At 38.1% G+C, this 27,399-nt stretch overlaps 1 protein-coding gene across 1 annotated transcript in view; it reads right to left on the reverse strand.

Annotated features, from left to right (window-relative positions):
* Positions 1-6,273: 6,273 nt before the first annotated feature.
* CNTNAP5 (contactin associated protein family member 5) overlaps positions 6,274-27,399 on the reverse strand; it is a 765,902-nt gene continuing 744,776 nt past the window's right edge. The window contains exons 22-24 of the mRNA XM_046657745.1: positions 17,715-17,933; positions 15,674-15,745; positions 6,274-13,101 (exon numbers count right to left, since the gene is read on the reverse strand). Of these exons, the coding sequence (XP_046513701.1) occupies positions 12,905-13,101; positions 15,674-15,745; positions 17,715-17,933 (488 nt within the window). The 3' untranslated portion in view covers positions 6,274-12,904. The remainder of the gene's footprint in view (positions 13,102-15,673; positions 15,746-17,714; positions 17,934-27,399) is intronic.

Here is a 27,399-nt window from a genome sequence, read left to right on the forward strand (position 1 = left end):
AGCTTGAGGGTTCCAGCCACCCAAAGCCCTGCCATTCCTTACTAAGGGTTGAGGGAATCAACATCTTCCTACATACACATTACCCATGCACAGCACACAGCTTTGGAAGCCTAGAATTGTCCTATTGATCTTCCCATACATTAATATCATCTATGCTGAGCAAACAAAACTCCCTTTCTCCACAATAACTTTTATTTTTTTAAATGACTCAACCTAATTAACTTGATCATATGATTAAATGTATAATCCATCCATGTCCTGTGGCTTCTGCAAAAGTTTCTAACTTACTTTGGGTTTCCCAAACCAAACAAGCAAGATTACAGCAAGAATAGAGTTTATCTCTACCATAACTCACATTTATATGTCCTTTATGGATACAAGTATTTTCATATTCATGGCTTCTTCTGTTTTTTTTTTTTATTTCCATGGCAACTCTTTGAAGTAAGCAGGAAACTCAGGTCATCCAGCACATGCCTGTCAAAGCCGTGGCCCAAGGGGCCCCTCTGCTTTATATCCTTTGCCATTCAACTAACTCAAGAGCAACCTTGATCTCTTTTGAGTTCCACATCTCTCAGAGAACTCTCAGCACTTTCAGCCTTATTTGTTACATTTGTGCACATGTTTTAATGATATTGGTTTGCCAAAGGAAAAAAAATATGTTTTATATCTCTGCTTCTCACACCAAGACAGGCTAGGCTTCAAATTCAATGAATATTGTCTAAATAAGGGGTTAGCAAAGTATGCCCTGTGAGTCAAATCTGGCCACCTGCCTGTTTTTTATAGTCTGAGAGCTAAGTATGCTTTTTTGCATTTTTAAAGGGTTGAAAAAAATCAGAAGAAAATTGTTTCATTTCATGACATGAATATTGTATGAAATTTAAATTTTAGTTTCCACTCATAATGTTCTACTGGAACACAGCCATGCTCATTCGTTCACATAGTGTCCATGGCTCCCTTCTCACTACAATGGCAGAGTTAAGTAATTGCAGCAGAGATTGGCTCTCAAAACCAAAAATATTTACTGTCTGGCTCTACTGTAATTGATGAATATTTTCTCCACTCTAGGCTTGCAGGTGTAATAATAACTAATATTTGTGTTGCTCTGTATAGTTTAAAAAATACTTTTACGTTTCTCATTTTATTAATTATTCATAACAATTCAGTAAATATTTTCATACTTATATTACAAATTATGTTATACTTGTATTACATATACATACTTATATTACAAATTATCAAATGCTCAAAATAGTGATTCAGCTGCCTTTGGTCTACACAGTCAAGAAGGAGAGGGTTGGGATGGAATAGAAATCTTCTGACATCAAATCTCATTTAATGCCTGCTTGGACTTGATGTAACCTAAATATAATTCCATTTCACTTTTTGCATGTCTCCTATTTGTCATCTTTGCCTTCCTTATCCCAATGTGGAAACTTTGATGTAAAAGGTCATTCTCACATCTCTGATGTGTTGCTTGTCATTTTTGAAAAACAGCTTTCTAACCTTATTCTAAGCCATATTGAGCTATGTACAATTTCCTGAATTAGCACGGTTGCTCTTGTCTCTGTGCATTCTTTCAAATGTTTCCTTTCTTTTAAATGCCATTTCAATCTAACTTCTAATCATCCTCTAGACTTTCAAGACACAACAGAAATAACACCTCCTTGATTCAAGTGCCTCCTCTCTGTTCAAATGTGCCAATTAGAACTCTGGGACATTCTCTATAGCATCTGATGTACAGGTTTGTTGTTTACCTGTTGGCCTCGTTAACTAGACCTCAGGCCCTTTGCCAGCAAGTGCCATGTCTTGTTGTGTGACTATTTCCATCATCTCACTCAAAATCTACATCAAAAGGACTGACCAATATTTGTTGAATGAATGAATTAGAGAGAAAATCAATGGTTACTCTCAGATAATATACAATAGAGGTGGCATTATCTACTGTAATATTAATACTTTAAGGGCATCTTACAAATCCTTAAGAAAGACGAATTAAAAAGATGCCCTTTCATATAAGATAAAATGCTAAAAATCTATATACACATACATATTAAGTTGATCCCTGTCCATTTGACTCCTGGCAGTTTGATTTGTAAGTGTGTTTGCCTTTTAAAATTTAACTAGACGAGCAGGCCCCATGGCTGAGTGGTTAAGCTTGCATGCTCCGCTTTGGCAACCCAGGTCTTTGCAGGTTTGGATCCTGGGCACGGACATGGCACCGCTCATTAGGCCACGCTGAGGCGGCATCCCACATGACACAACTAGAAGGACCCACAACTAAAAAATATGCAACTATGTACTGGGGAGATTTGGGGAGAAAAAGCAGGAAAAAAAAGAAGATTGGCAAAAGTTGTTAGCTCAGGTGCCAATCTTTAAAAAAAAGCTTTAACTACAGAAGGCATAAATGGGAAGTTCATCATCTAGCATACTGCAGACTCTCGATTAATGTCACATCATAAAGTTTCTTAAATAAGTTTAACAGCTCTTTCATAGAAACCCAAAGGGAAGATCCACAAGAATTGGAGTATACTGCTACATCAGTGTACCATCAATATTCCAAAATGGTGCCATGATGGTGAAAGATCTCTGCCAGTTTATTGGAAGGGAGCATTTGACTTTTACTTGGTTGTTAATTTATGTGCTAAAACATGTTTCCTATCGGTCCCAGTTTTAAGTGAGCGTTGAATAATGCTCTTTTCTTCCAATGGAGACTCTGCTTCTTTAGACATCCACCAAGAAAATACCAGCTACGCTCTCCATTCACAAGGGATTGGCCTTGAGAGTAGGTACCTCACAGAGGGTTTCCTGCAGACACAAAACAATTCCTACAGTCCCAAGTCACACTCTCCTGGCATCTTAGTTTCCTTGTTAGTTCAGTGTAACTTGTTATAGCCTGAGGAAGCCTCATTTTGTTATTCAAGGCCTTTAACAACTCTCTTTAGCGTCTGTTTGTCTTTTCAGATGGACGTTTTCCTCTAGTTTCATTGAGTAGTAGAAGTCAAAGACAGAGAGAAATTGTACCAGGGCCAAAAAACATTATTTGAATTAGCCCTAACACCAGCTGGCTGTGGTTTAAGGTCAAAATGGGTTAAATCTTCACTCCTTCACTATCTAGCTATATGATTCTGGAAATAGGTGCTAATCCCATTTTCTAGATGAGAAACTGAGTCCCAGATAGGGCAAGAGCCTTGCCTAAAGCTACATAGTTAACAGAGTGGACATTGGATCTAAGTATATACGACATCAAAGACTATGCAATTCTTTTAGCAAATTAATTTTCTCATGCTGTAAAATGAGATAAAACGACATATTTCTCATAGTTTTATTGTGACAATAAGAGGTAACATATATATAGTACTTGATATGCAATAGGCCCACAACAATTGGTAATTATTTTTTATTACATACATTATTATTGTGTAAGAATATTTGACCCATGCTAATACTTTTCATAAAGCCAGTATCTCTTAACTGAGAGTTTCACAGACAACAAGGACAAGTTGTCACACTCTCCAAACCAAAGTGTCAGGGAACTGAGAGCTGCCGCCTGTCCTTTCAGGGTAGCATCCTCCTGTGCTCTAGGCTGGTGGCATTTCTCCTCCATTCAGTGAAAGATATGCTCTAAGATAGGCTTTAATTCTCTAAGTCCTCTTTGAACACTTGGAGCTCCTCAGAGGATGCGGCTGAACTGGATTTGCCTTTTCAACTAGTCAGCGCTGTCCTTAGCATTCGTGTTCCCCTCCCATGGATGGATTTCACATTCCAGACTCAGCTTTCAGCCCCCTGGGTGTGTTGGTGTCAGAATTGTGTTCAGCCATAGCTCATGTACATTCAAAGTGCTTTTCAGTCTGGCTCAGAGGTGTGGAGGCTATGAGATCACTTACCTGATCAAATTTACTCCTTTGGAAATTTGATCTTTTTGAACTGTCATGAAAGATAAAGTCAATTCACAGATAGCTTAAAAATTGTATTATTAAAAATACCATGAGGGGTTTTCCCCCCAACATATTATGTGTCTGCTTGGACTAAGAGTCATCTTTTTTTAGCACATGAATACTGTTTTAAAAACTATTGAGTGATGAGACACTGAACCTCAGAGATGAGAAATAACTTTTTTATTTACTCTCCTTCAGCTCCTAATTAGAAGAGTTGAAATTTGATGCCATGATGGTCTGGTCAAAAGCCTATGAGGTCAATTTCTCCAGTATCACAAATTACTGTAAAAGTTTCTTTTAGGATAATTGATTTGTTTCATTATTTAGAATAATGTACTCTCTTTTGCAGGGAGGGGGCATCTCAAAACTTCATTCATGGCAGAGTCAGAACTAGAACTCAAGACCTCTTCCTAGTCCAATCCACTTACAAGTAACTGCTGAGCACTTTGAGAAACAAAGCATGACTCTCTTTACTATGTCTCACTTTGTTAAATTATGTATAGCATGTGTCACTTGTTTTCTGTACATTAGGAAATGATAAAGAAATAAGTAACAGGGAGCATTTGTGGAGGGCTCCACTGATCACATACTCAGTTAAGTAGTTTGCATGTATTACTTAATTTAATATTCAGGATCTCTGAGGCTTTTTGTTTTTATTTTCCAATTTACATCTGCAAAAACTAAGGATCATGATGATTAATTTATTTCAAGACGCAAAACTAGAGAATGTGATTTGAGGTCCAGTTTACCTGGCTCCAATGGCCATGTTTCTCTACCATATTATTCTGTTTTGAGCTGTATTCCACGCTGACCCCTAGCTTCACCATCACTTTAGCTGACTCCAAATGGCATATCCTCACTACTTCTTCATTAAGTGGCTCTAAAAGGGATCGGTGTTTATCTATTCTCATCTGACTTAGATTCTCAGTAGTGTTTAAAGACTGTCCACTTCCTCTTGAGTAAGCACTTTGTTTTCTGGGCTCCAACTTACTCACGTAGTTTTCCTTCTTCCACAGTGTCTGGCTCCTCCTCCTCTAACAGATCTCTGTTCTAGGCTTTATTTTCCAGTTACATTCAAGCTCTAGATAATCTCAACCAGTCTCTCTCTCTAGCTCTCTAGCTCTCTATCATACACACTCATTCACACAAATATACACACATATATGTATATAGCTAAACATTCATATGCATACACACACACATATATGTATATCTCCCAAGTGTCTCTCCAAACCAGACCACCTGCTTAACTGCAGATATATACCTAGATATCGGCTCAACATCTGAACTTGTTGCGTAGTTGGAATCTCAAATTTAACAAAATCCCAAAATGAACTCACTATCCACTCATCCCACTTCATAGGCATCACTCCCCAAGACAAAACTATTTGCTCCCATCCACTCAGTTGCTTTAGCCAAAAATTCTAATTTTTCTTGATCCTTTTCTCCCCACCACACTTTTGTTCAATTCATCAGCAAGTCCTCTTGCTCTGTCTGGACTCAGCTGCTACTACAATATCTGCTACAACAGCTTTAATCTAAGCCACCACCACCCCCTCTCTCAGGTCCCTGATATGGGTCTTAACTCTTCTCTCCTCCCCCTTCTTGTTTCCCTATGGTCCATTTTCCATTCAGCAGTTGGATGATTTTTAAAAGGTAAATCTAATAGTGTCACTCTCCTGTTTAAAATCTGTGTCAGTTTTTAATTTATGCATGCTTACACCTACCTCATATATGGAATAATAAACACCATATGAAGTGAGTTCTATTTCATGACAATGTGTGTTCAGTCTCTTAAACACATAGAGTGCAGTTGAGGTTAGGAGCCTCTGTGAGAAGAAGGGGAAGAAAAGGTAGATTAGAAATGTATCTGCTGTGAGCGAGCGCAGATGAAGGTTTAAGAGAGATCCGGGTTTCATGTGGGCGGCTGAAATCAGGATGGCTCCAGAGCCCTGAATGTGACTTTGGGTCAAGTCCATGAGCTTGTTGTTGTACACATTTAAGCCAGGTGTGCAGGTCAGTATAAATCAGCTCAGCGATGGAAGAGCCCGTGACGGTACTTTTAGGCCTGTTGAAATCAATAAACCCAGGGAGTGGGAGTTTCATGTTTCTTCAGGAGCCCCATAGGTCATGTTGTATGGTAGTTAATGGTCTGAGGAATGAGAATGGGAGCTAACGGATTAACTGTTTGATTCTTCATTAACCCAAGAAAACACAGTAAGACACATTTGTCTTCCACACAAAATCATACAAAATTCTCTCTTTATTAAATATACATTATTTACAGTTTATCTTTCTTCTGTACAACAGTAACCATAGAAAACAAAGAAATCTAAGGCTAACTTTTATTTTTGCCCATACAGTGTATTAAGACATGTTACATGGTCTACAAAACTGACTTGGAACGAGGCAACATCACTTGGGATTCTGTTTTGGGAACAAAAGTGAGAAGGTCAAAAGAAAAAGCTAGACTCTGGCAGATCTACAAAGAAAGGTGACCTGTTTTGTGCTTTTGCCATTATAAAGAGTCTGACATATGTGTTTTCTGGGGAGAGGGGGAGGTTATTTTGCATTCTATTGTTTAATTGTTAATAGTTTCCCTATTCTTTCTCGTTCCTCAAAAAAAGAGGACCACTACACACCAGTGAGACTGATTTCCCAACTGAAATGGACATTGTTGTAATGCTCTGTCATAGAGATCAGCAAACTATAGCCTATGGACCAAATATGACCCGCTGTTTTTGAAAATAAAGTTTTATGAAACGCAGCCAAGTCTATCGATCTACATATGGCTGCCTTCCTGCTACAACATTAGAGGTTGCAACAGAGACTGTTTGGTCTGCAAAGCCTAAAATATCGACTACTTGGCCTTCAGAAAAGGTTTGCTGAGTCCTTACTTGTCCTATCCTGGAGGCAGACCTTTAGTTCCCCCTCAGCCTGCACTTCTATTCCCAATGACAACTCTGCTCTCTTTTTGCCTCTTCCAGTTGACTGAGGGGAGTGACAGTCCAGGACAGCACAGGATATCAGGATATCATCAACTACCAGATTCAGAAGGAGAAAATTCTTGGTGTTGGACCTCAGTAAGACAAAGTCCCTCTCATGATATATCTATGCTGCTTTAAGCAAGGTTTGGTATTTTTTGCATGAGTATTTAAGGCAGGACAAGGTAACACAGATTGACGCTGCCATTCAAAGAGAAGAGACTAATAATATTTATGTGAAAGTGGGATGGGGTTGATTACAATGGAAAGGTATGACTAGTCAGATGCCCATTAATATTATCTCCTAAATATTAAATATGGGGAGGCCTTCCAAGGGGTCTGCAGTGTTACACAATGCTCCTGTTGCACACCCTGCACCTTGTTCATGTCCTCTGAGGCTACTGGCATCTGAGGTATAGAAGAATATGAAGCTAAGAAAAATACGACCAGAATTTAATCACTAAAACAATCAGCTTCACCTTTGGTCATGGCCTAGGACTACTCGCTTGAGTTTGTTCCGCTATTTTGTAAAGTTTTCCCTGTGTCACTTGGGAGCATTGAAGAGAACAGTGTCCCCACATAGTGTTAGATGATGGGTCCCTGGCAGTACTCACTGTCAGGAATGAAGAGTATCACACCTTCACACCATTATGGCATGCCTGTGGATGGCAGGAACAATGAAGGAGAAAGAAAGATCACTAGACTGATTTCAGGACCTCAGGACTTGCACCCATGGGGGTTCCAATTCATGATAGTGGACCAAGAGAGCATTCTGATAGTCGCTTTTCCTTAAAGTTGTATCTGGGTGCTCAATCTGAGCAGGTTAAATAATTGCGGCAATAGCTTTAAAGCATCTTGGAAAATCCTGATGAGAGATGGTTGAGTAGAATTGGAAAGGGACAAAAATATCATACAAAGGTGAAAAAAGAATTCCTCATGCAAAGACCATGATATTGCCTCTTTCCCTAATGTGTAAGATGGTGATCCAAATGCACTACAGAGACTCCTGAGTGAGGAGCCAGGAAGGTGGGAAGAGCTGCTGCCATGGATCCTGGTGGAAGCAATGACCCTCCTCCCCTGGGACAGTCACCAGTTGCTGCTAGGCATTCTCTCTTTCTCCTGTACATGTTCCCAGCAGGTATGGTCCAAACAACAAACTGACTTTTGCCTTAATCCTGGCTTATGTTTGCTCAGCCACTTTGTAGACTGTAACATTATAAAAGACAGACAACTAGCTGACAAAGTACAATATTTCACTAAAAAATGTGCTTTTCTATTCTTCCTCAGAGTACCTCAGAGCAAAATCAGAGAAAAATCAAAAATAGCAAAAGAGTTAAGTAGTAAAACCTTATATAAAGTTTTCAAATATCTGTCAACTCAAAAGAAAATATGTCCCTCCCTAATAAACAGATATGTGTGGAGAATGTCCTGAAGAAAGCTTGAATAACAGCCCTATTTTTACAAATTATTTGTGTAGGTGTGTGTTTATTCTTTTCATTTTTTTTTTTCCTTTAGGAGGTTCCACTATTTGGAATTTGTGAAAGTAGAGATGAAAACTGGGGAGAACCATAATTGCAGACTAGATGGCTTACCAAACAGGAGTATGATTGAGAGGCTGGGAGGAGAGGTTAAGGAGGACTCAGGGACAGTATATGGAAGTAATTCAATTACACTACGTGTCTTTTAAAGAAAGCATTTTAAACTGCATGAGAGGTATGAAATAGCACTCAGTTATCCTCCAAGTATTCTGAAAGATTTGAGTTTGCCTGTACCTTCTTTCATTAACCACTTTTGCATTTGCAGAAACAAGGAAGCTTTTTTATTTATTTGGTCTACTTGCGACCTACAGGACAGTTGAAGACTAAGTATGTCCAAGCCTTTAGGTTAAGGAAAATGAGTATCAGAGTTATACACTGTGTTTCAAATTCTCCTTGGCAGGCAGGTGTTAGAATGTAGTTTTGAGGAATTGTAGCTATGGAGGAATTCAAGGAAGCCAGGGTGTTGGTGGACCAACTGTCAAGTCTTTTTATAAGAAAGAACTCAACAGCCTGATTCCTATCTCCCTGTATATCTTGGAGGAGATGCTCTGCTTGTGGCCTCCCAAAGTGGCTCTGCTAACTGAATGAGCTTCCTGCAGAGAACAGACATGTGTGACTTTCAGGATTGGAAAAATTCACCCAGAGCACACAGGTGAGACCTCACTTCAGTGGATGACACCTTTTAGTCAATTATTTACTCAAAATATGCTTCATCTAGTTCTCAAAGATCTTCCTAAACAGAGTCAAAATTGTTCATCAGGACAAAGGACGGTTTTAGGAGGAGCTGGAATACAACAAAGAGCTTAAGGAATGTCTGGAAGAAAAATGACATGGCATTTTAACAATAGATGGAAAACAACAGATGGTCAACAATAGATGGCAAAAAAATAACTGAGAAAAGAAGAAGAGCAGAAGGGGAGATTGTTGTTTCCTACCCCAAAGAGAGTCCCCAAATCGTCACTTAGGTCTGACTGATGAGAAGGAGGATTTTCAGAATCCCCCAACCAGAATTGAAGCAATAATGGAGAGAATTCAGCTTCTTAAAAAGTACTTTAGAACATTTACTCTTGCTCCCCCTAAAGAGTCAATTCATCTCCCTCTAAAGAAATATATCTGCATAGATATATCTGCTCCTGTTACTTTGTGGTAGGAAAAGATCTGACAAAAAGTGGAGGTCAGGTTAGTACCATCTCTGTTATTAGTAAAGAGAACAAAATATGTTTTAAAAAATCAGCCCTAGGATCCTTAAAATGAATCTCCTGTATGCAGTTGAGAGTGAATAGAAGAGGCTAAGCTATCCATAAAAATATATCTAGAGAAGTGACAAATGTCAAATGCTCTAGAAGAATTCTCATTGAAACCACAGCAATCTAACCTATACAGACAATGAACAATGCAGCAGGTGTTAAATATATTTTAAGGTAAGTAAATATACTGTTGCCTGCATAAATAGATTGTTTGGTGGAAATGATATCAATGAAACAGCCCCCTTAGAATTCGAAATTGTACAGTTTTTTTGGTTTTACTGTAAAGTGACCACAATCCATAAAGTCCTTTTGTAAACAGCAGTTATCAAAAACTGAGGGTTAAAGTGGAGGATTATGGTGATCCTGCTAGCCAGAGCATGCAGTCAGGAAAGCTGACTACTGAAGCAGAAAACGATGATTAAAGAGGGAATAGAATGCTCTCAAAGACTATTTGTTTTAGATTATAATTGTTCAAGTATTGAAACTCACATAATTGAACAGTTGAAAACTGTTGGATTTCGGTACTACTGAGGAAAGACCAGCAGTTTGTACTTATTTCTAATTGAAAATTGTGTTTTCCTTTGGAGGGAGAAGATTGCTTGCTTTTCATACACATCTAGTGAAAGTGAGCATATTCTCTGGGGTTACGACATAATCCAACCCTGTAAAAATAATTCTGACTTAGCCCTGAGACTCTACTTACAGGAATGACATGCAGATTGCACTGTCTTGGCATTTGTCTTTAGGTCTATGAAACGTAGTGTGTGTGTATGTACAGTCTACATATGCGGGGAGGTATGCTGGAGATTCTATAGTCCAGATGCGGCAAGGATGGAGCTTCTTCACCCTACAGAACTACCTATGAGCATAGAGAAGTAGGTGAGGAAAGCAAATACTTTAAGCTGGGCTTTGCTAGTCCTCCACTTTTTCCATCAGCACTCTGTCAGCAAAATATAGTCCTCGCTTCTCAGAGACTTGAAAAATGAGCAGCTCCAGCTTTATTACTCACATCTTCCTTTTCCTTTCCATTTCATTATGGGAGATGCTTCAGGCTAAACCAACTAGACTTCATGGTGACTTTTATTTCAGGGGACAAAGGACTACGTAGCCAAGCAAAAGGCTGATTTATAAAGCCTTTTTATGGAAACAGAAAATTCAAAAGTGAAAATTAGGAATAGGGGCGAACAGGACAGGAGAAAACAGCATTTAAAGATCTTTACTCTTATTAATGGATCATTTATCTTATTAAAGCGAGAAGAAGGAAAAAAGATGCTCTTGTTAGAATCACTTTAAAATAAATTTACTAACAAAATGATATAATGGAAATGATGAAGTGATTAACTAAGAATCCACAGAAAGTTTTAAAGAGAGAATGTGTATTTAGAATAACATCTTAAAGTAGAGAAGTATGACTACAAACTAAATCCTTGCCCTCTGTTCTCTGACAGAGAAGGAAAAGCCTGAAATAGGGTGAAGCTAATGAGTTCTTCATTGTGATCCTCATCATGGAGGAAAGTGTTAACTAATCAGAGGCGATAGACGCACTAAGAACAAGACAGAATGTCTGCTAACTGTCAAGGCTGGTGAACAGCGATGTGGTAATTGTTTTCCGAATCGAATCTGTCCTGTAAAGAGAATCAGTAAGTACTTTCCACATCTGTGGATCATTATATTGGCATTCCCAGAATACTGGAGCATTTACATTGTTTCTCCCTTATCATTTTCTCCAAGATGGCCCAGAGGCAAAGAGTGAGTCATATTGCTATAGCAAAATCCTCAGGATTCTTACCACCTCCTCGTGGATGAACTCAAAATGCCTTCTTGGTGGAACGATTGTGTTTCTTTGATGCTTTGTTATCAAAAAGGGCAAAGACCGTTAAATTTGTCACCATCTTGTCTGGGAGTTTATGCCTACAAAAATATGTGTGTGTGTATGGGAGGGGGGTCTTTAGGTACATAGCATATAGCAGATGTGAAAATGTGATATGTTATGGAACCTAAGGGCTCCTCTGAAATTAAGTAGTGAGGGTTCGCTGGAGCTAACCGTAATGCCTCATATGTCAGTGCATCCTAAACTTCTTAGAGAAATGGCTCGATGCATGCACACAGAGGTGGATCATTATGTCTGTTTTGAAATGTGAAACCTGCATTCCCTTTCTGAACCAGATCTTTAGTGAGTGGATGGAAGGGAAAATTTCTGTTTGGTATTTCTCTTCGTTCATGCAGTTTTGTTTTTTGTTTTTAAGCTGAGTTAAGATAGTTTAAGATCTTTCATGGAACGAGGTACTATTTTAAACTTTTATTTGAATTTCTTTATGTTGCAGCAACTCACATATATATATTTATATATATATATATATAGACCTCAGTATAATAATCTCAGGAATAACCTAGCTAACATTTCTTACATAATTGGAAGAGGCATTTTTGAAGTTATAGAACATCTACTTCCTAGCAGCTTTCTTTTTACCTGCTAGTTTCAGGCTTCTATTTTCCATGCTTCCTCTAGGTTTATGCTATTGTGTGCTGTTCTAAAGTGTTGGCCCCAGGAGAGAGTGGTAAGAAAGGAGCAAAGTAATAGCTCACTGCTCTCAGGAATCCTGTATTTGAAAATACTCAGGAGACAAGAGTCACAGTGAAAAAGGGCGATGAGTTAGGCCAATGGACTTGTTATGGTAAGGAAAACTCACACAAAACAAACCTCTCTTGTTCCTTTTAAAGTGCGAAAGCAAACTAGGCCTCCAGCATCTTCTTTCTCTACCCTGAGTTCCCTGGTAGGAATAGACTTGAGAAGGGGAAGGATGTCAGGAATGACTGTTATATGCCTAAGTCATAGAGCTCAGTTTCAAAGTCAGCCTGCAAGACGAAATAACTGCAGAACTGAAGAGTGCATCTTAGAAACTGGAAATACAGAATTGAATGTGCACATGCGCACACATGTGTCTCTTCCTTGTCAGTCTCTTGAGTGATCATTATCACCACAATAGGTTTGTCAAAGAGGAAGGCAGTGGCCATAGCTGCCTGGTCTTCTGGTCTGGGGCAAGGGGATATATGCTGTGGTGGATACACGTATGTTCCAAAAATAATTGGCAAACAAATAAGAGAAAGAGAGTGACCAAAATTAAAAGACAAGAGAAAGAAGAGAAGGAGAAAACTTTCACAACAGCAGAAAAAAGAATAGTACATGACCCTGCAGTTTTTCAGATGAAATATTCCCGTTTACACTCGCTCACTGTGTTTTGCAAGTCAATATCATTTCTAAAAGAACTGTCCAAATTTTCTGGATATTCCTTCTCCTTCATTTGGTTAGTACGATGCGACTGTTTATGCTGGTAAAGGAACCGGGTCATGATGCCGATGATAGAGAAGATGATGAATATCACCACTGCTATTACTCCTGTTGAGAAAGAGGAAAAAAAGAAAGACAGAAATTATCACGGATCATCTACTCAACAGAGATGATTCAGTCTAGACAAGAAGGCATACAGGAAAAACAAAACAAAACAAAACAAAACAAACTGTCACATACCCAGAAATAAAGACTGGTTGAAACACCTTCAGTCTTCAATTACAAAACACCCTCTCTTTCAGACTAGCTAGAGAGAAAGCCAGATCAAATCAGAGAAGGTTTTATTTAATGGACTAAGAATGCCAACAAATAAATATAGAATCAGACAAGCAAAGGATTTCTTAGTAAATTTCTTCAAGATATGCTTTAAAGAATGTGTCAGAATCATTATTTCTTTGTCGCCTTGCAAATAAGTATTTTAGAACTATTTTATTACCCTATAAAATAATATTTAAACATCTCACATCCCAATACATGCTATTCTGATGTAAATTTGCTTATATGTTTGCTTTGCTAAAAAATGTTTTCTCAATAATGCAATGCTTACCAAACATTTAGGGCATTCCTGCACTGCCCCATACTCTGCTAGACACAGGCTAGCTCACAGGTGGTATGCCTCTGTCCTCCCAAAACTCAGAGTCAACCAAAATGGCAGACTTCTACCCAGTTGTGGCAGATTCCCTCCTACTTTGATTGTATGCAATTTTACTGGACCTGCTTGGCAAGTTGTACCCTGACCCTAAGGTAGGTCTTGTCTCTACCTTTGCCAGAAAGGCTCTTGGGATGTGAACAGCAATGTCAGCAAAGGGATGGTGAAAATGTGGATACTGTTGACTTTTGAAAGGGAGAATGAATCTATACATGAAAGTAAGCAACATTAAAATATTTGAAATGTATTTAAAACAGTCAAAGATAAGTTTATCCCTAATAAAATATATGTTCTGTTGTTTTATTTTTCTATCTAAGTAGCATGGATATTGAGAAAATTGTTTTTCTTACAAAGTTATTTTGGGACACTCTGCATTATGATTTATATAAGCATGGACATTTGAGAGTTAAGTATATTGAATGCATATTTTCCACCAATTTTATCAGGTCTGAGGTCATATTAAGACTGCTTACTTTTTTAAATATTCTTAAACCATTTTATGGCATTTTCCTCTACTATTTTAGAAGAACCAGAGTAAAACCACCTCAGTTAACAAACATATGAATAAACTGGGTGATAGTGAGTGACTCCCTAGACTGGGCTGCAGCTTTAAGAAATGAAATACATAACTGGTTTTTACTTCTTCAGTATATGAAGGATTCAGAATTGGAGGCTGTGCAAACCTCCAGGAATTTTCTCCTGGGGTTAGGTTGAATTTTCTGCTCTTAAAGAGACTTACAGAAGCACGCACATGGGTGGGGAAAATGTCAATAGTCACAAAGGTCTTTTCTCCACTTGTCAAATGAGAAATTATAGGAGGAGAAACAGGCACCAAATTCTTTCCTGCATTCCTTGATGCCAAACAAAAATCGAGTTGGATTCTTTTCCCTGAAGCAGAAATTCAGGTCAGAGGTTTTAAGAACTTCCTTAGGGAAAGGTCGTGGTTTTCTTCCCTTGCAATCATATTGTAATGGTCTACCTCTGTGCTCCCATAGCCATTTGTACTTCCTCTTTCAAAATACTACTCATTGATTCTATTGTTATCTGTTTACCCATCTCCTTCCCCGCCAGGCTGTGAGCTCTTTGAGGGCAGTGTCCTTGTCTTTCATCCTAGCTTTCCCATACTTAGCACAGGCCCTGACCCATAGCTGGGGCTCATTAAATAGAAGTTAAATGAATGGATACTGCCGTCTTTTAAAAGGAGAACTCTATCTGGTGTGTATCAGTTCATCTAGCCCACCAGAAGGCAGGGATGGGGTCACCGGCTAGGACTATGGTCCTCAGATACAAATGAATTTAGTCTCTCACAGACATCTTACATTAAACAAGGTTTGTGTTGCAAGGCCCAGAAGGAAAAATCAAGCTACTGAAGGCAGCATCCAAGGTGAAGCAGCATAAAAAGGGTGAGGCTGACGGGAAGCAAGAAAATGGAAAATAAAGAGAGGCAGGAGGGAGAGCTGAGCTCACAGCAGAACAGACAAGATCTGCATCTGTAACCATATGTGCTGCTAGATTTGAAACTACAACCCTGTGGGCTTCTCCCTGCTCATTAGACCCAGCCCAAATCACTTGGTGGAGAAAACCCAACAGGATGGCTTTGCCAATCTGTCTGCCGCAACATATGTAGTTTTTTTGGTTTGCTTTGCTAGTCCTTTAGGAAAACTCACAACTGGATAAGATGAACAGGATGCACACCGGCTATCTCTAAGTAAATTATCTAGCTGTTGACTCAGTGTTCGGCTGCCTGATGGATCAGGGGCAGGATGCATCCAGGGAGTTGCAGGTACTGGGGAAGAGTGTGTCTTTGATCATACAGCACACATGGCTATTCATGAAAGGGCTCACAGTCTTGCAGATCATGCAGGAGCCTGCATGTTGCATGGCCATAGTCAAGGAAGGACTCAGATAAATTTTTCCAAAGTACAAAATCACTTGTGTCCTTTCTGCTTTCAGAAATGTAGAATGGTTTACCTCCAATGATGGCCGAGTCACTTCGAACTGCATTGGTGAGTGGTTCCTTCTCATCTGTCTTCCCAAAGGGATCTGAAAGGAGCAAAAGAGCTGAAATGCCACTCCTCATTCAAAGTCCTGGAAGGAGATCTACAAATGGAGCTGAGATGACAAACCTATGGACTAGACCAGGTGTTCTCAAATAGTTGTTAGTTGGGACTTTGGAAGGAATCCAAGCAAACATACACAAAAAAGCATTTGAAGTATACTACTTACACCCCGCAGTTCCAAGACCCTTTTAGCTACTAGGTAAGTTGTAAGATAAGGGACTGAAACAGATGATGGTAGTACCTTGCTCATATCTGCTTTGGCCTACAACTTACCTCTCAGCCTACCCTTCAAGTCCTTCTTGACTTTGCTGGACAGTTCCAATGTGTGACAATGGCTTATTACCTCAAGCACATATGACTCCCTGCTTCACAGGTTTCTTTAGCTGCAAGAGGATTCTGATTCCATTGACAGGGAAGAATAAAAGTGCTGGAAAATTAACACCCCAAGAAACACTCACTGATGAGAGAAGGATTTTACCATATATATATATTAACATATATGGTATAAGCAAAAGAGCATCAAGTTTGAAGGTACATAGATCTGGATTTGAATCCTTATTCTCCCTCTTGTTGGTCTGGTGACACTGAGCTAGATACTTTTTTTTTTTGGTAAGGAAGACTGGCTCTGAACTAACATGTTGCCAATCTTCTTCTTTTTTTTTTTTTGAGGAAGATTAGCCATATGCTAACATCTGTGCCAGTCTTCCTCTATTTTGTATGTGGGTCACGATCATAGCATGGCATGGCGAGTGGCATAGGTCTGTGTCAGAGATTTGAACCCTTGAACCTGGGCTGCTAAGCAGAGCACACCAGACCTAGGGGCTGGCCCCGGAACTAGATACATTTTTACATAGCAACCTGCAAACATATTAAAAGGGGGTAATGATACCTGTATTTATGTACATAGTGCACACCAAATTTTCAGGATCTATAGCACCTATCATTATCATAGAATCATTTAATTCTTAGGAAATTACTACAATCTGGGTATTATTTTTCCCATTTCACAGATAAGGAAATTAGATCAAAGCCATTAAATAAATTGTCCAAAGTTCTATAGCTAATTTATGGCAGATTCAATAATTAAAATCAAGGTTAGCCAACTGTCACCTGCAGGTTCTTTCTGTTGTACCTCACTGCTGCCAGGAAAACACCAAGATCAGCAACAAGCAGGCAGCAGCAAAATTCTATTCCCTTTGTTTGCTCATTATTAATACCTTGTTTGGCAATTGAGTACCACACCTGATAAAAACAAATCCCAGGTACACTGCAAGACACCCAGGATGATGGTGACTTAGAAAAGAGAGTAAAGGTATTTTAACGAGTGGTAAAACAAGAGAGGATATATGGATGACAGTGCTGTGGAATTTTCTTATTATTAAGGAAGGCTGATTTTAATCTCATGAACTATATTAGTTCAGCAACCAGCTTGCCTCGTTGACCCCTAAATTTTCCAATCCTCAGAGCGGTAGCCACTTGAACAACACTGACTATATATAATATGTAATATATGCAAATACGCATTAACTTCTAACTATTCATTATATTAAAGGTAGAATTATAGTAAATATATGTAAAAATTACTATGAGAAACCAGTCATAAATCTTAATCACCAGTAATCATACAAGGTAAGGAGTCGAGCAATATTAGCCTTTAACCTGGAAAATTCTTTTTTTTCAGCTTTATCTCCCCAAATCCCCCTGGTACATAGTTGTATATCTTAGTTGCAGGTACTTCTAGTTGTGGCATGTGGGACGCCGCCTCAACGTGGCCTGACGAGCAGTCCCATGTCCGCACCCAGGATCCAAACCGGGGAATTCCTGAGCCGCCTAAGCAGAGCGCGCGAACTTTAACCACTTGGCCATGGGGCTGGCCCCTAACCTGGAAAATTCTCTAAGACATCAACAGTAGTGCCACTGAGGGAAGTTCCGTTAAGTATTCTCTTGTGTACCTGATGAAGAATGCACCGTCGTCACTGCATTCACATCTGAGTTCACAATGGAGCCACAGCTGGATTCTGTCAAGGTCCCTTGGATAGTCACAGGTGCAATGGTGGCATGGCGCAGGGCTGCCTTCAGTGGTGCTATGTGGTTGTATTGGACTGAAGAAAGGCATCCGATAAAACCCATGGCATTTGCTTTAGCGACTTCAGTATCCAATCCAAGATTCTCTGCAACATGAAAGAGTTTTTTTTTTTAAAACTATGCTCTGTATCCCCTTTAAATAATGTCTAAAACTATGGAAAGTATTATTCTTTGAATAAGAGAAATTTCCCCCATCTCTCTTCATTTCCTATTGCCAAACTCTACCCCCAATACAAGTGCAATTTATCAACGACACATCATAGAAAACTGCTGAGGTCATTTCTGCTTTGAGATAATGTTTCAAACTTCTAAATTTTCATTCATGTATTTTATAAACTGTAACAAAGACATAGTAAATCTGTTCTCCCCCCTAGATGATTTAAAGAATTTATATCATCTCCACCACCATTTCTCTGTGGATGATGGTGATTAGTTTAAGCATACTACAATGCCCATTACAACATTCCACTAAAAAATATAGCAAGAAAAGAAAGGAAAAGAGGAAGACATAGAGATCAGAAGTAAAAGTAGTCCTCCTAGAGGTTTATTACATTCATTATTTTAAGCAGCCTTTCTAGACTGACTCTCTCTGCAAGATTTTCACCTCCTTAGTTCCGTCCATGGTGCTGATTGATGACTATAGATTTTCTATGACAGAACTCAACCTCCCTAAGTAATTTATGATGAATAGCAAGATCAAATGTCTCACTTTCTTCAAGATTTGTACTAAGAGTACTCAGTATCCCATTTCTTTCTTTTAACAAGGATTATTCGAACAAATTGCTGTGATACAATTACATAAAACTGCAACATGTAATGAATCATTTTTTTCTTAAAGTGTAGTAATTTCAACATACATAGATGGTTCAAATAGCTATTTTATTATGACATTTGTTTATTTTCTGGAAAAGGGTAGGGATATTCCTCTCTACGAGTGTCGGTTATAATTTATTTTGATTGATAAGTGGTCTAAAAATATCTCCATGTATCTCCAAGCAAATAATTTTTGGCAGCAATTAGGAAAATATACAATGAAAATATGAAATAAAATATGAAATCAACATGCCTTAATAATGCCTTTTCTAATTTTGCCTTCATTATATTCTCCCCTTCAACACTCATGTAAATCTCACCAATTTATTATCCCTTTCTTCTTGCAGGAAAAGGAAAGAAACCATGTGTATTAATTTTATGTGGTCATTGTAACAATTACCACAAATGTAAACAAATTAAATCAAGCACCATAAAACAATACAATTTGTTGTCTTAGAGTTCTGTAGTAGTTTAACACTAAAGTCAAGGAGTTGGCAAGGCTGCATTCCTTTCAGAAGTTCTAAAAGATAATCCATTTATTGCCTTTTCTAGCTCCCACAGGCCACCCACACTCTAGGCTTACAGCCTTTGTCCTAAGCAAGCAATGTTGCATTCCTTAGTGCCTTTCTTCCAGAGTGACATCTATTTCTAATTCTCTTATTTTGCCTCTTTCTTTCACTTTTAAGGACCCTTGTGATTACACTGGGCTTCCCAAATATTCCAGGATAATCTCCCTATTTTTAAGGTTAGCTGATTAGCAACATTAATTTTACTTGCAACTTAATTCTTCTTTGCCACTTAGCCTGAGATATTCACAGATTCTGAAGGATTAGGACTCTAATATTTTTGTGGGCCATTATTCTTCCTACCACTCCATGTCTGAAATTTTGTGAGAACTTTCCAGGTAGTGGTAATGAAAATCCAATAGACATGTGAAATAACATTCTCCTTTGAGTGTAAAAGAACATTGTGTTGGGGGAGGAAACTGCTGCCTTCTAAAAGTTTCAAAAATATCCTAAAGTGGTGGTACATATTGTTAATTACTCATGAAAGGATCACATATGTTTATTTCTTATTATAATGTGAAAAAGACTCATAAGAGGCTTCTCAAATATTGTTATGAAAAAGTCTTCCCGAGCAAAAGCTTTAATTAAGACTGGGTGTTATTTGCTGAGTGGCACCAGAACTCAGTGTTCCCAGCTATAATTGAGAATACACGTTAACTACTAATTGGTAGTTATCAAGGGGGAAAGTTATGGATCAAAAGTATTTAGAGGAAGAGGGAGAAGAGAAGAGAAAAGAAGCATAAGTTGGCGTGACGTTTTTGCATTGTGGAACTTCAAAGTAGTGAAAAGTGACATGTCATTGTAGCTATGCCTTAAGGGTCTAAGTCAAAAGTGTCAGATCTCATTGCCAGAACCCAGTTATAAAGAAGCTTATATTGGTGCCAAGGTCTTTGGAGGGCATCACTATAGTGATTGCCATGATTACAAGTTCCAGTTACAGGAATAGGCACATGGATAAGTTGGAGAAATGGTGGAAAAATAACATTTTCTCCATAAAGGAAGAGATGTTTTGAATAAAGTCTTATCTCTAGGGAAGCATGTTTACCCTAAGTATAATAAGGATGGAAACCTTGAGTTATTTCTGAAAAGAAATGAAGAAAAGAAGAATCCCCAAGAAGAGAAAATACTCTCATTATGAGACCTGAAAGAATTATTTCTCAGATTCTTTCATATACAGAGAGGCAAGAAAAAGTTAAGATGGTTCCAAATTATTTTTCCTTCTTATAATATTGTTAACTAATATGTGACAGACAATAATTGTTTGCCAAAAAAATTAAAAGCTGCAAATATTCAATATTCACCACCTGCTGAATGCCTCCTATATAACTATGCAGTAATTGTTTCTAAAGTATTATTTCTAGTCCACTCAAAAGTTCCTCCTGGTATATGTTATTATTATCCAAAATTTACAGATGAAGAAAGTGATGCTCAGAAAAGTTAAAAGATGTACAGGAGATTATGTGGGAAAGTTGAGATTTAAACCAAAGTCTTTATGACTTGAAATGCCAATGTTTTATCTAAGCTATGCTGTCTCCCTAAAACACTCTCAAAAATATCCTAAGTAAAGAAAGATATTGTTACATAAATTAGCTGAGAAGAAACAGGTTGCAAGAACTAAGGAAAGCACAACTCACTTTGGTCGAATGCTTCACAGAGTTCACTGGACTTTGTATTATATTAAAGACATAATGCATTTCCTAATTCTTTTTGCTCAGTTCCTAGATTACAGTTGCATTAGCTTCATAAGGAACTTGCTGAGGAGACTATTGTACATGCTTAGCTATGAAATGAATATGGAAGACAAACTTAACCATGAATGTGGCTACACAGAAGTGGTAGAATGAGATGCAAAGAAAGGCCCCACCCCAGGAAAATGCCAGTGTTCTCTTCTCACTCTGCCCAAGATTCTCGGCTAACATGTGAAAGTCCCATCCAATCAAGGAGAATTATAAGATTTCTCCTCATAATATATACCTCCACCTTGAGAAACCACAGGTATCTTACAAAGAAAAATCTACAAAACTTCTTATTTGATATTAATTTAGTTTCTCCCTCTGAAAACACTTTAAATATCATTGAAATATAGTTTCTAATTTTTATTAGAGTCTATCCCCTGCCCTGAAATACTGCTGTAGAAGCAGCATGGTGTGCTGGAAAATCACAGGTTGGAGGTTAGAGACCTGACTTGATGAGTCATATCCTTGCACCTAAGACCAATGTTTCCTCATTTCTAGGATTCCGTTTTGTCCACTGTAAAATAGTAACAAATAGTATCTGTCACATAAATTATAGTGAAAATGAATATAAGTATGATTCTTAGCTTAGTATCCATAAACACATTTATTATTATCATCTTTACTTTTCCTACTACACATCAGTTCCAAACTCCTTTGCCTAGATTCAATGGCCTCCAACACTCCCAAGTAATATTGCATTTATATGAGAGAAGTAAGATTTAAGTGCTGTTGTACTTGCTGTGAAGTCTTTCCCCTAAATTTCTACTTCAGACTCACACACAACTGAATAAACATAGTACTAAAACAACATAAAACATGGAGCTAAACCTAGTACTAAAACTTTCAATGACTCAATTGGTTAAGTTATTATAGACTAACTTCTTAAAGCATTTTAAAATTTGACTTTCTATATTAACTTGCAAGCACTCAATTCTTGAAAGAAAGATATGTGTCTCTATTAAACCAAGTGGATTTTGAGATGCCAAGGAAAGTAACACAGAACTAATTTAGGCCCAGAATATGCGACACTTCACAAAGTCACAACTGTTTGACACTGAGAGAGGGATAGAGCCAATCCAGGCTAATTTTATGCAAGCAGTTTTTGTGGATATTTAAAAAAGAAGGAAAGATCAGCAATTTGCTAAAAACAAACAATGCTCTAGGATGTAACATGATGTTTTCTATATGTCAAAATCCATTTCTGACATTTGAATCTTGAGGTGTCAAAATACAATCCATGTAGACCCACACAACCTAGGCTTTTAAGAGTAAAGCATTGTACCAACATAAAATATAAATAAAGGAAACCAACATCAATGGAAGTTATGAGCAGTATATACAAGTAAAAAGTTTTTCCCTCCAAAGTCCATTGTGGCCTCCAAGTAAGAGAGAAATTGTCTGAAAATTTAACTACCAGGAGTATCCAAAGTCCAAAAATCATGTCTCTCAGATAAAGTTTTTAATCTGAAAGGGGAATGTCAAACTGTAGTAAAAAAATACTTTGCATTTACTTAATGATTTTATGCTTTTCATGATATGTTCATTTGTATATCCTATGCAAATATTCATCCTTGTGAAAGAGAAAGGATGGGATAATTACCACTTAGAAAAACTGAGACTTAAGATCAAGTAATTGTCTAAGCAAATTAACCAATGCATGGCCAATCCAGGTCTGGAAACTAGGTCTCTTGGACCCTATGCTCCTCTTTTTCTATTATGCCATGCTTAATCCTTTCTGCAGGCATGACTGTTGCTAAGGTGAAAAGAAACTTCACATCTGTAGCAGTACAGCATTCACTAACTAGCTCCTGCTCACCTCTGTGCTGCCCCCAAGTGAACTGCTCTCTCTTCCCGGGACAAAAACACTGTTCCCTCCGCCTAGTTGGCCCTTCTGTCCCTTAATTACCTGGATAACGTTTTCCTCTCCTCTGCAACCCTACATCTATTTAGTAGTCCTTATGACAACCACACTCTGTGTGAGACAGTGGACTCACAATCACTAGCAAGCAGACATTTCCCCATCTGTATGAGCTTGCAGCCATTTTGGAGGATTAATTTAATGGACTAGCAATGATTTCAGGCAATAAGTCTTATGTTAAGGGGTGATCATTGTGGCTATGGAAGCACAGAAGAGACCCCCCCCAATACAATCTAGGACAGTGGTGATCAAGTTGAGTATGCAAAAGAATTTCTAGAGAAATGTCTGAAAATGCATATTTCTGGATCTTTACCCATTCAATAGGTCTGATGTGGAGGTACTCAAGAATTTGCATTTTAAAGCACCTTCTTAGACAATTATGATGTGTATGGTTCATGAACCACACTTTGAGAAATCTTGATTTAGGAACGATGGCTTAGAATAAGTGTATTTAAACAAATGCTTAGGTGATGGACAATAATCATGCATGAGAGGGCAGGCAGATTGTTGCAGACAGAAATCAAAGCCCTACAAGGCCTAGAGTGAGAAAGTCCACCATATTTAAAACACTGAAAAACCAAGTTAACTCTACCTGAAAATAAGGCAAAAGATGATGTTGAAAATATAAGTAGGAGCCAGGTAGAATTAATAACCAACTTCATAATATTCTCAAGGCATTTTGCTTACCTCTATTACACTTCTTTTATATCATGATAATGTTTACAAGTTTATTCCCCCCACTAGATTGGAAGCTTCTTGCTTTCAGGAAACCTGTCCTGTTCAGATTTCCAATCCCATCAACTAGGACACAATGCCCAACACATAGTGTATTTAGTAAGCAGAAAAGGAATTAATGAATGAAAAAGTAACCGTTTCCTAATATCAACAGTAATGCAGCCTAATCATGTATATTTACGTATATTTCAGACTTCTGCATTCCAGCCAATTACAGGCATATAGTTTCTTTACTTTTACATTCACACTCACAACATGTTATGCAGAACTCTCTTTGATGAGGCAGCCCAAGTTCTGATGAGAATTTCATTAGTGTTTTTTACAGCTCTGCCAAGAGGGCACATGGAATATTTCTCTTTGTTGCTCTCAACATTTTTTTACCTAAAGCTAAATGAACTGTTCAGATGGAATCTGAGTGACCATGCAAATCTGGTTGCTACATGTTACAGTGTCTATCCTGTAGATATGACCCAGAAAGATTTAAGGGCTGGGCCTCTGAATTTGCTCCTAACACTGCCCAGTAATCACACCCAAATATTTCATGACAACCTCCTTTCCTTCAGTCTCAGGCTGAAAGTCTGTTCGTCAGTGAGGACTTTTTTTATACCTTACTGAGGAGTCCATCGTCTCTCCTCCCACTCTAATTCTTTAACACAAAAACTAGTGATTTCCTTTCTAACTCATTTCCTCAAACTTTGTAATTGTGTGTGTGTGTGTATGTGTGGTTCTTGTTTTACCTTTTATGTACCACTCCAGACAATAAGTTTTATGAAGAAATTAAGCCTATTTGCTTACCACTAACTACCTTTTTCCTAATATAGTATCTTGGACATAGAAATTGCTAAATAAATATTTTTGGATAACGGAATGAGTCAACATTGCACATGATCTGGCACATAGTAGGCCTTCCATGACTCTCCTTTAAGTAAAAACATATACATATAGATGGACGGATAGATACTGATACAATACAAGAAGTCTAAAAAATAGCCTAATCAATTCAGTAAACAAAAGCTCGACCATTTGAGAATGCATCATTTCAACTGAACTATATTTTTCATTGTTTAATTGGGTTATTTATTTACATGCATTATGTAAAGGCACCTCTATGAATATAGAACAGTGACTACTGAATCAGGAAAACCCTAGCAACATATCCAAATTTAAAAATCTAGATATCATACTCCCAGTACCAATTCTGCTCATTTTCCAAAGAAACATCATTTTTTTGACTTTAAGACTGGGATTTGCAAGTTGATGTATAAACTCAGTCTTTTGGAATTGAAAGAAATTTTAAAAAATCCCTCCTAGAGTGCTGATTATTTATTTGATGTGGGGTTGGAATCAGACAACTCACATGTCAATACAAGATACCTACGTTGTTAACTCTGTTAAAGAAAATGGGCAAAACTAGGATCGTGCATGTCCCAACAGAGGCTCTTTTAAGAGAGCCCAGAAATAACCCATAGAAATAAATTCTACTCTGAAATGGAATTTCTAGCTGTAGAGGTGAAAGTACCAACAAGATTAAAAGCCATACTGAGCACCCTAATGTTATTTATTTTTTTGTTTATAGAGGTAGCTATAATGCATATTTTGTTAGGAGTCTTTCTACGGCAGGTAACATAAAATCCAACTTGCAGAGAATTAAATGATACAGGGATTAATTGTCTCAAATAACCAGGCATTTAGAGGCAAGGAGAGCTCTGGGCATGGAATGTCAGGTCTGCTCTGTGGCTGTCTCCCCTCAGGTTGAAGCAAGGTGATTGTGCAGTTCCAGGCATCACCTAGAGATGCAACAACATCTAGAAGCAACAAAAAACAAAAAACAAAGAAAAAGCTGCCTTATCCTGTTTTTTTCTAAGAACGGAGAATACTTTCTCAGAACCACATGCAGTCAGCTACCCTGCAGACTTCCTCTGATTGCCAGGTGGTGTCACATGCTTACGCCTACTCCAGTCACTGGCAATGGAAATGGACCATAGTCACTTGCTTGGACTAGCAGTTCTCAAGACCCATTTTTGGTCTCAAGACCCATTTTCACTCTTAAAAATCCTAAAGAGATTTTGGATTTTTAAATCTATCCATCCATATCCACTGTATTAGAAATTAAAATTGAGGAAATTTTTAAACAAGAACCCGCAGCACAGATTCCATTATCTGTCTGAGTGACGATATCATCACACATCTTGTAGCCTCTGAAAAATTCCCTTCTACATGGATAAGAAAACATGATAATGATAAATAATGTCTATTATGAATGTGAAGATAGTTTTGACCTTGTGGAGTCCATCAAAAGGTCCCAGGATACCCCCGTCCTAATGACCTAGACCAAACGTTGAGAATCACTGGCTCAGACCAATTAGGAGGAATTCAAGAATTGCACATGGAAACAGACCTTCCCAGAAGCACATGACTTCATGAAGGAGCATGAATGCTTGAATCAAATTGGAATTTTCTTAGGAAGGGAGAAAGAAGCCAAAATGGATGTTGGATAGGCAACTGACACTGTGAGTTACATACATGCAACCCAATCTCTGCAAGCCAAGAAAGAGATATAGATAGATATAAACATATCATCAAAAATAACTGCCCTTTTTTTTGTTGTTTTTTGTGAGAAAGATTGGCTCTGAGTTAACATCTGTTGCCCAACTTCCTCTTTTTGCTTGAGGAAAATTGTTGCTGAGCTAACATCTATGCCAATCTTTCTCTATTTTGTATGTGGGACCCTGCCACAGCATGGCTTGATGAGTGGTTCTTTTCTGTGCCCAGGATCCGAACCTGTGAACACTGATCCACCAAAGAAGAGTGGGCAAACTCAACTGCTATTCCATGGGGACTGCCCCCAAAATAACTGCCTTTTAAACTGCACGTGTGTGTGTATCCCACCTCTCATACACACAGATTCACAGATTCAGTTTAAAAGGGAGTTATTTTTGCTGGGTCATATATTGACCTTTTATAAAGATTCTGATGTCTAGGTTGAATGACCTAAATTTGACCACTCTAAATTGGGAAAAACAGAGCTATTCTCTAGGGACTGAATGGAGATCAGCTATAGGCAAAATTACCCCATTGGTGATGATTATGTTTAGCGTTGCTTTTCTTTTCAGTTTTTTTGTGCTAACTACCCTCTATTCTGGTGCTAACCTGTATCACATGCCTCATACTACTAGACAATATTATATGTCATTATATGTCACTCAGCATGGCCTTTGAAGTACTCCTCCATTATAATACTAGGGGTTACTGATTACTGAACATCTCTCAGATTAGGTGGTGAAGCATCTTACAACAAATGACATGCATTAGCTCTAAGACTTAGAAAAGACAGAGTAGTGTGTCATTATACCGACTGTGCAGATGAGGAAAAGAAATTCATAGGGGTTCAAAGTCACTGTAGCTAGAATACCTAGTTCTTCTACTACAGTTTCTTCTTATGTATCATACCATCCCTTTGAACCCACAAACAAGAGTGTAATGACCATGTCCTGGCCACCATGAGTCCATAGGAGTGATCAGATCAGAACAGCATGAGGGCCTGGCAGCTAAAATTTTGGGTAAATTAAAACCATTCATGCTGCTCTCAGGACACTGGGGAGGGAGGGAGGACATATTTGTCTTTGTACCTCTAGATATCACCCAATATGTAATTGGTGATTTTTATATTAAATGAATAGAACTAATTAAAATCACAGCTGTAATGTGGTAAGCATGAAGATACTACATCTCTCTAAGCCTGTTTCCTCCTAGGTAAAATTAAGCTGATCATAGTATGTATCTT

Source organism: Equus quagga, chromosome 4 (genome assembly GCF_021613505.1).
Source record: "Equus quagga isolate Etosha38 chromosome 4, UCLA_HA_Equagga_1.0, whole genome shotgun sequence".
Classification (NCBI taxonomy): domain Eukaryota; kingdom Metazoa; phylum Chordata; class Mammalia; order Perissodactyla; family Equidae; genus Equus; species Equus quagga.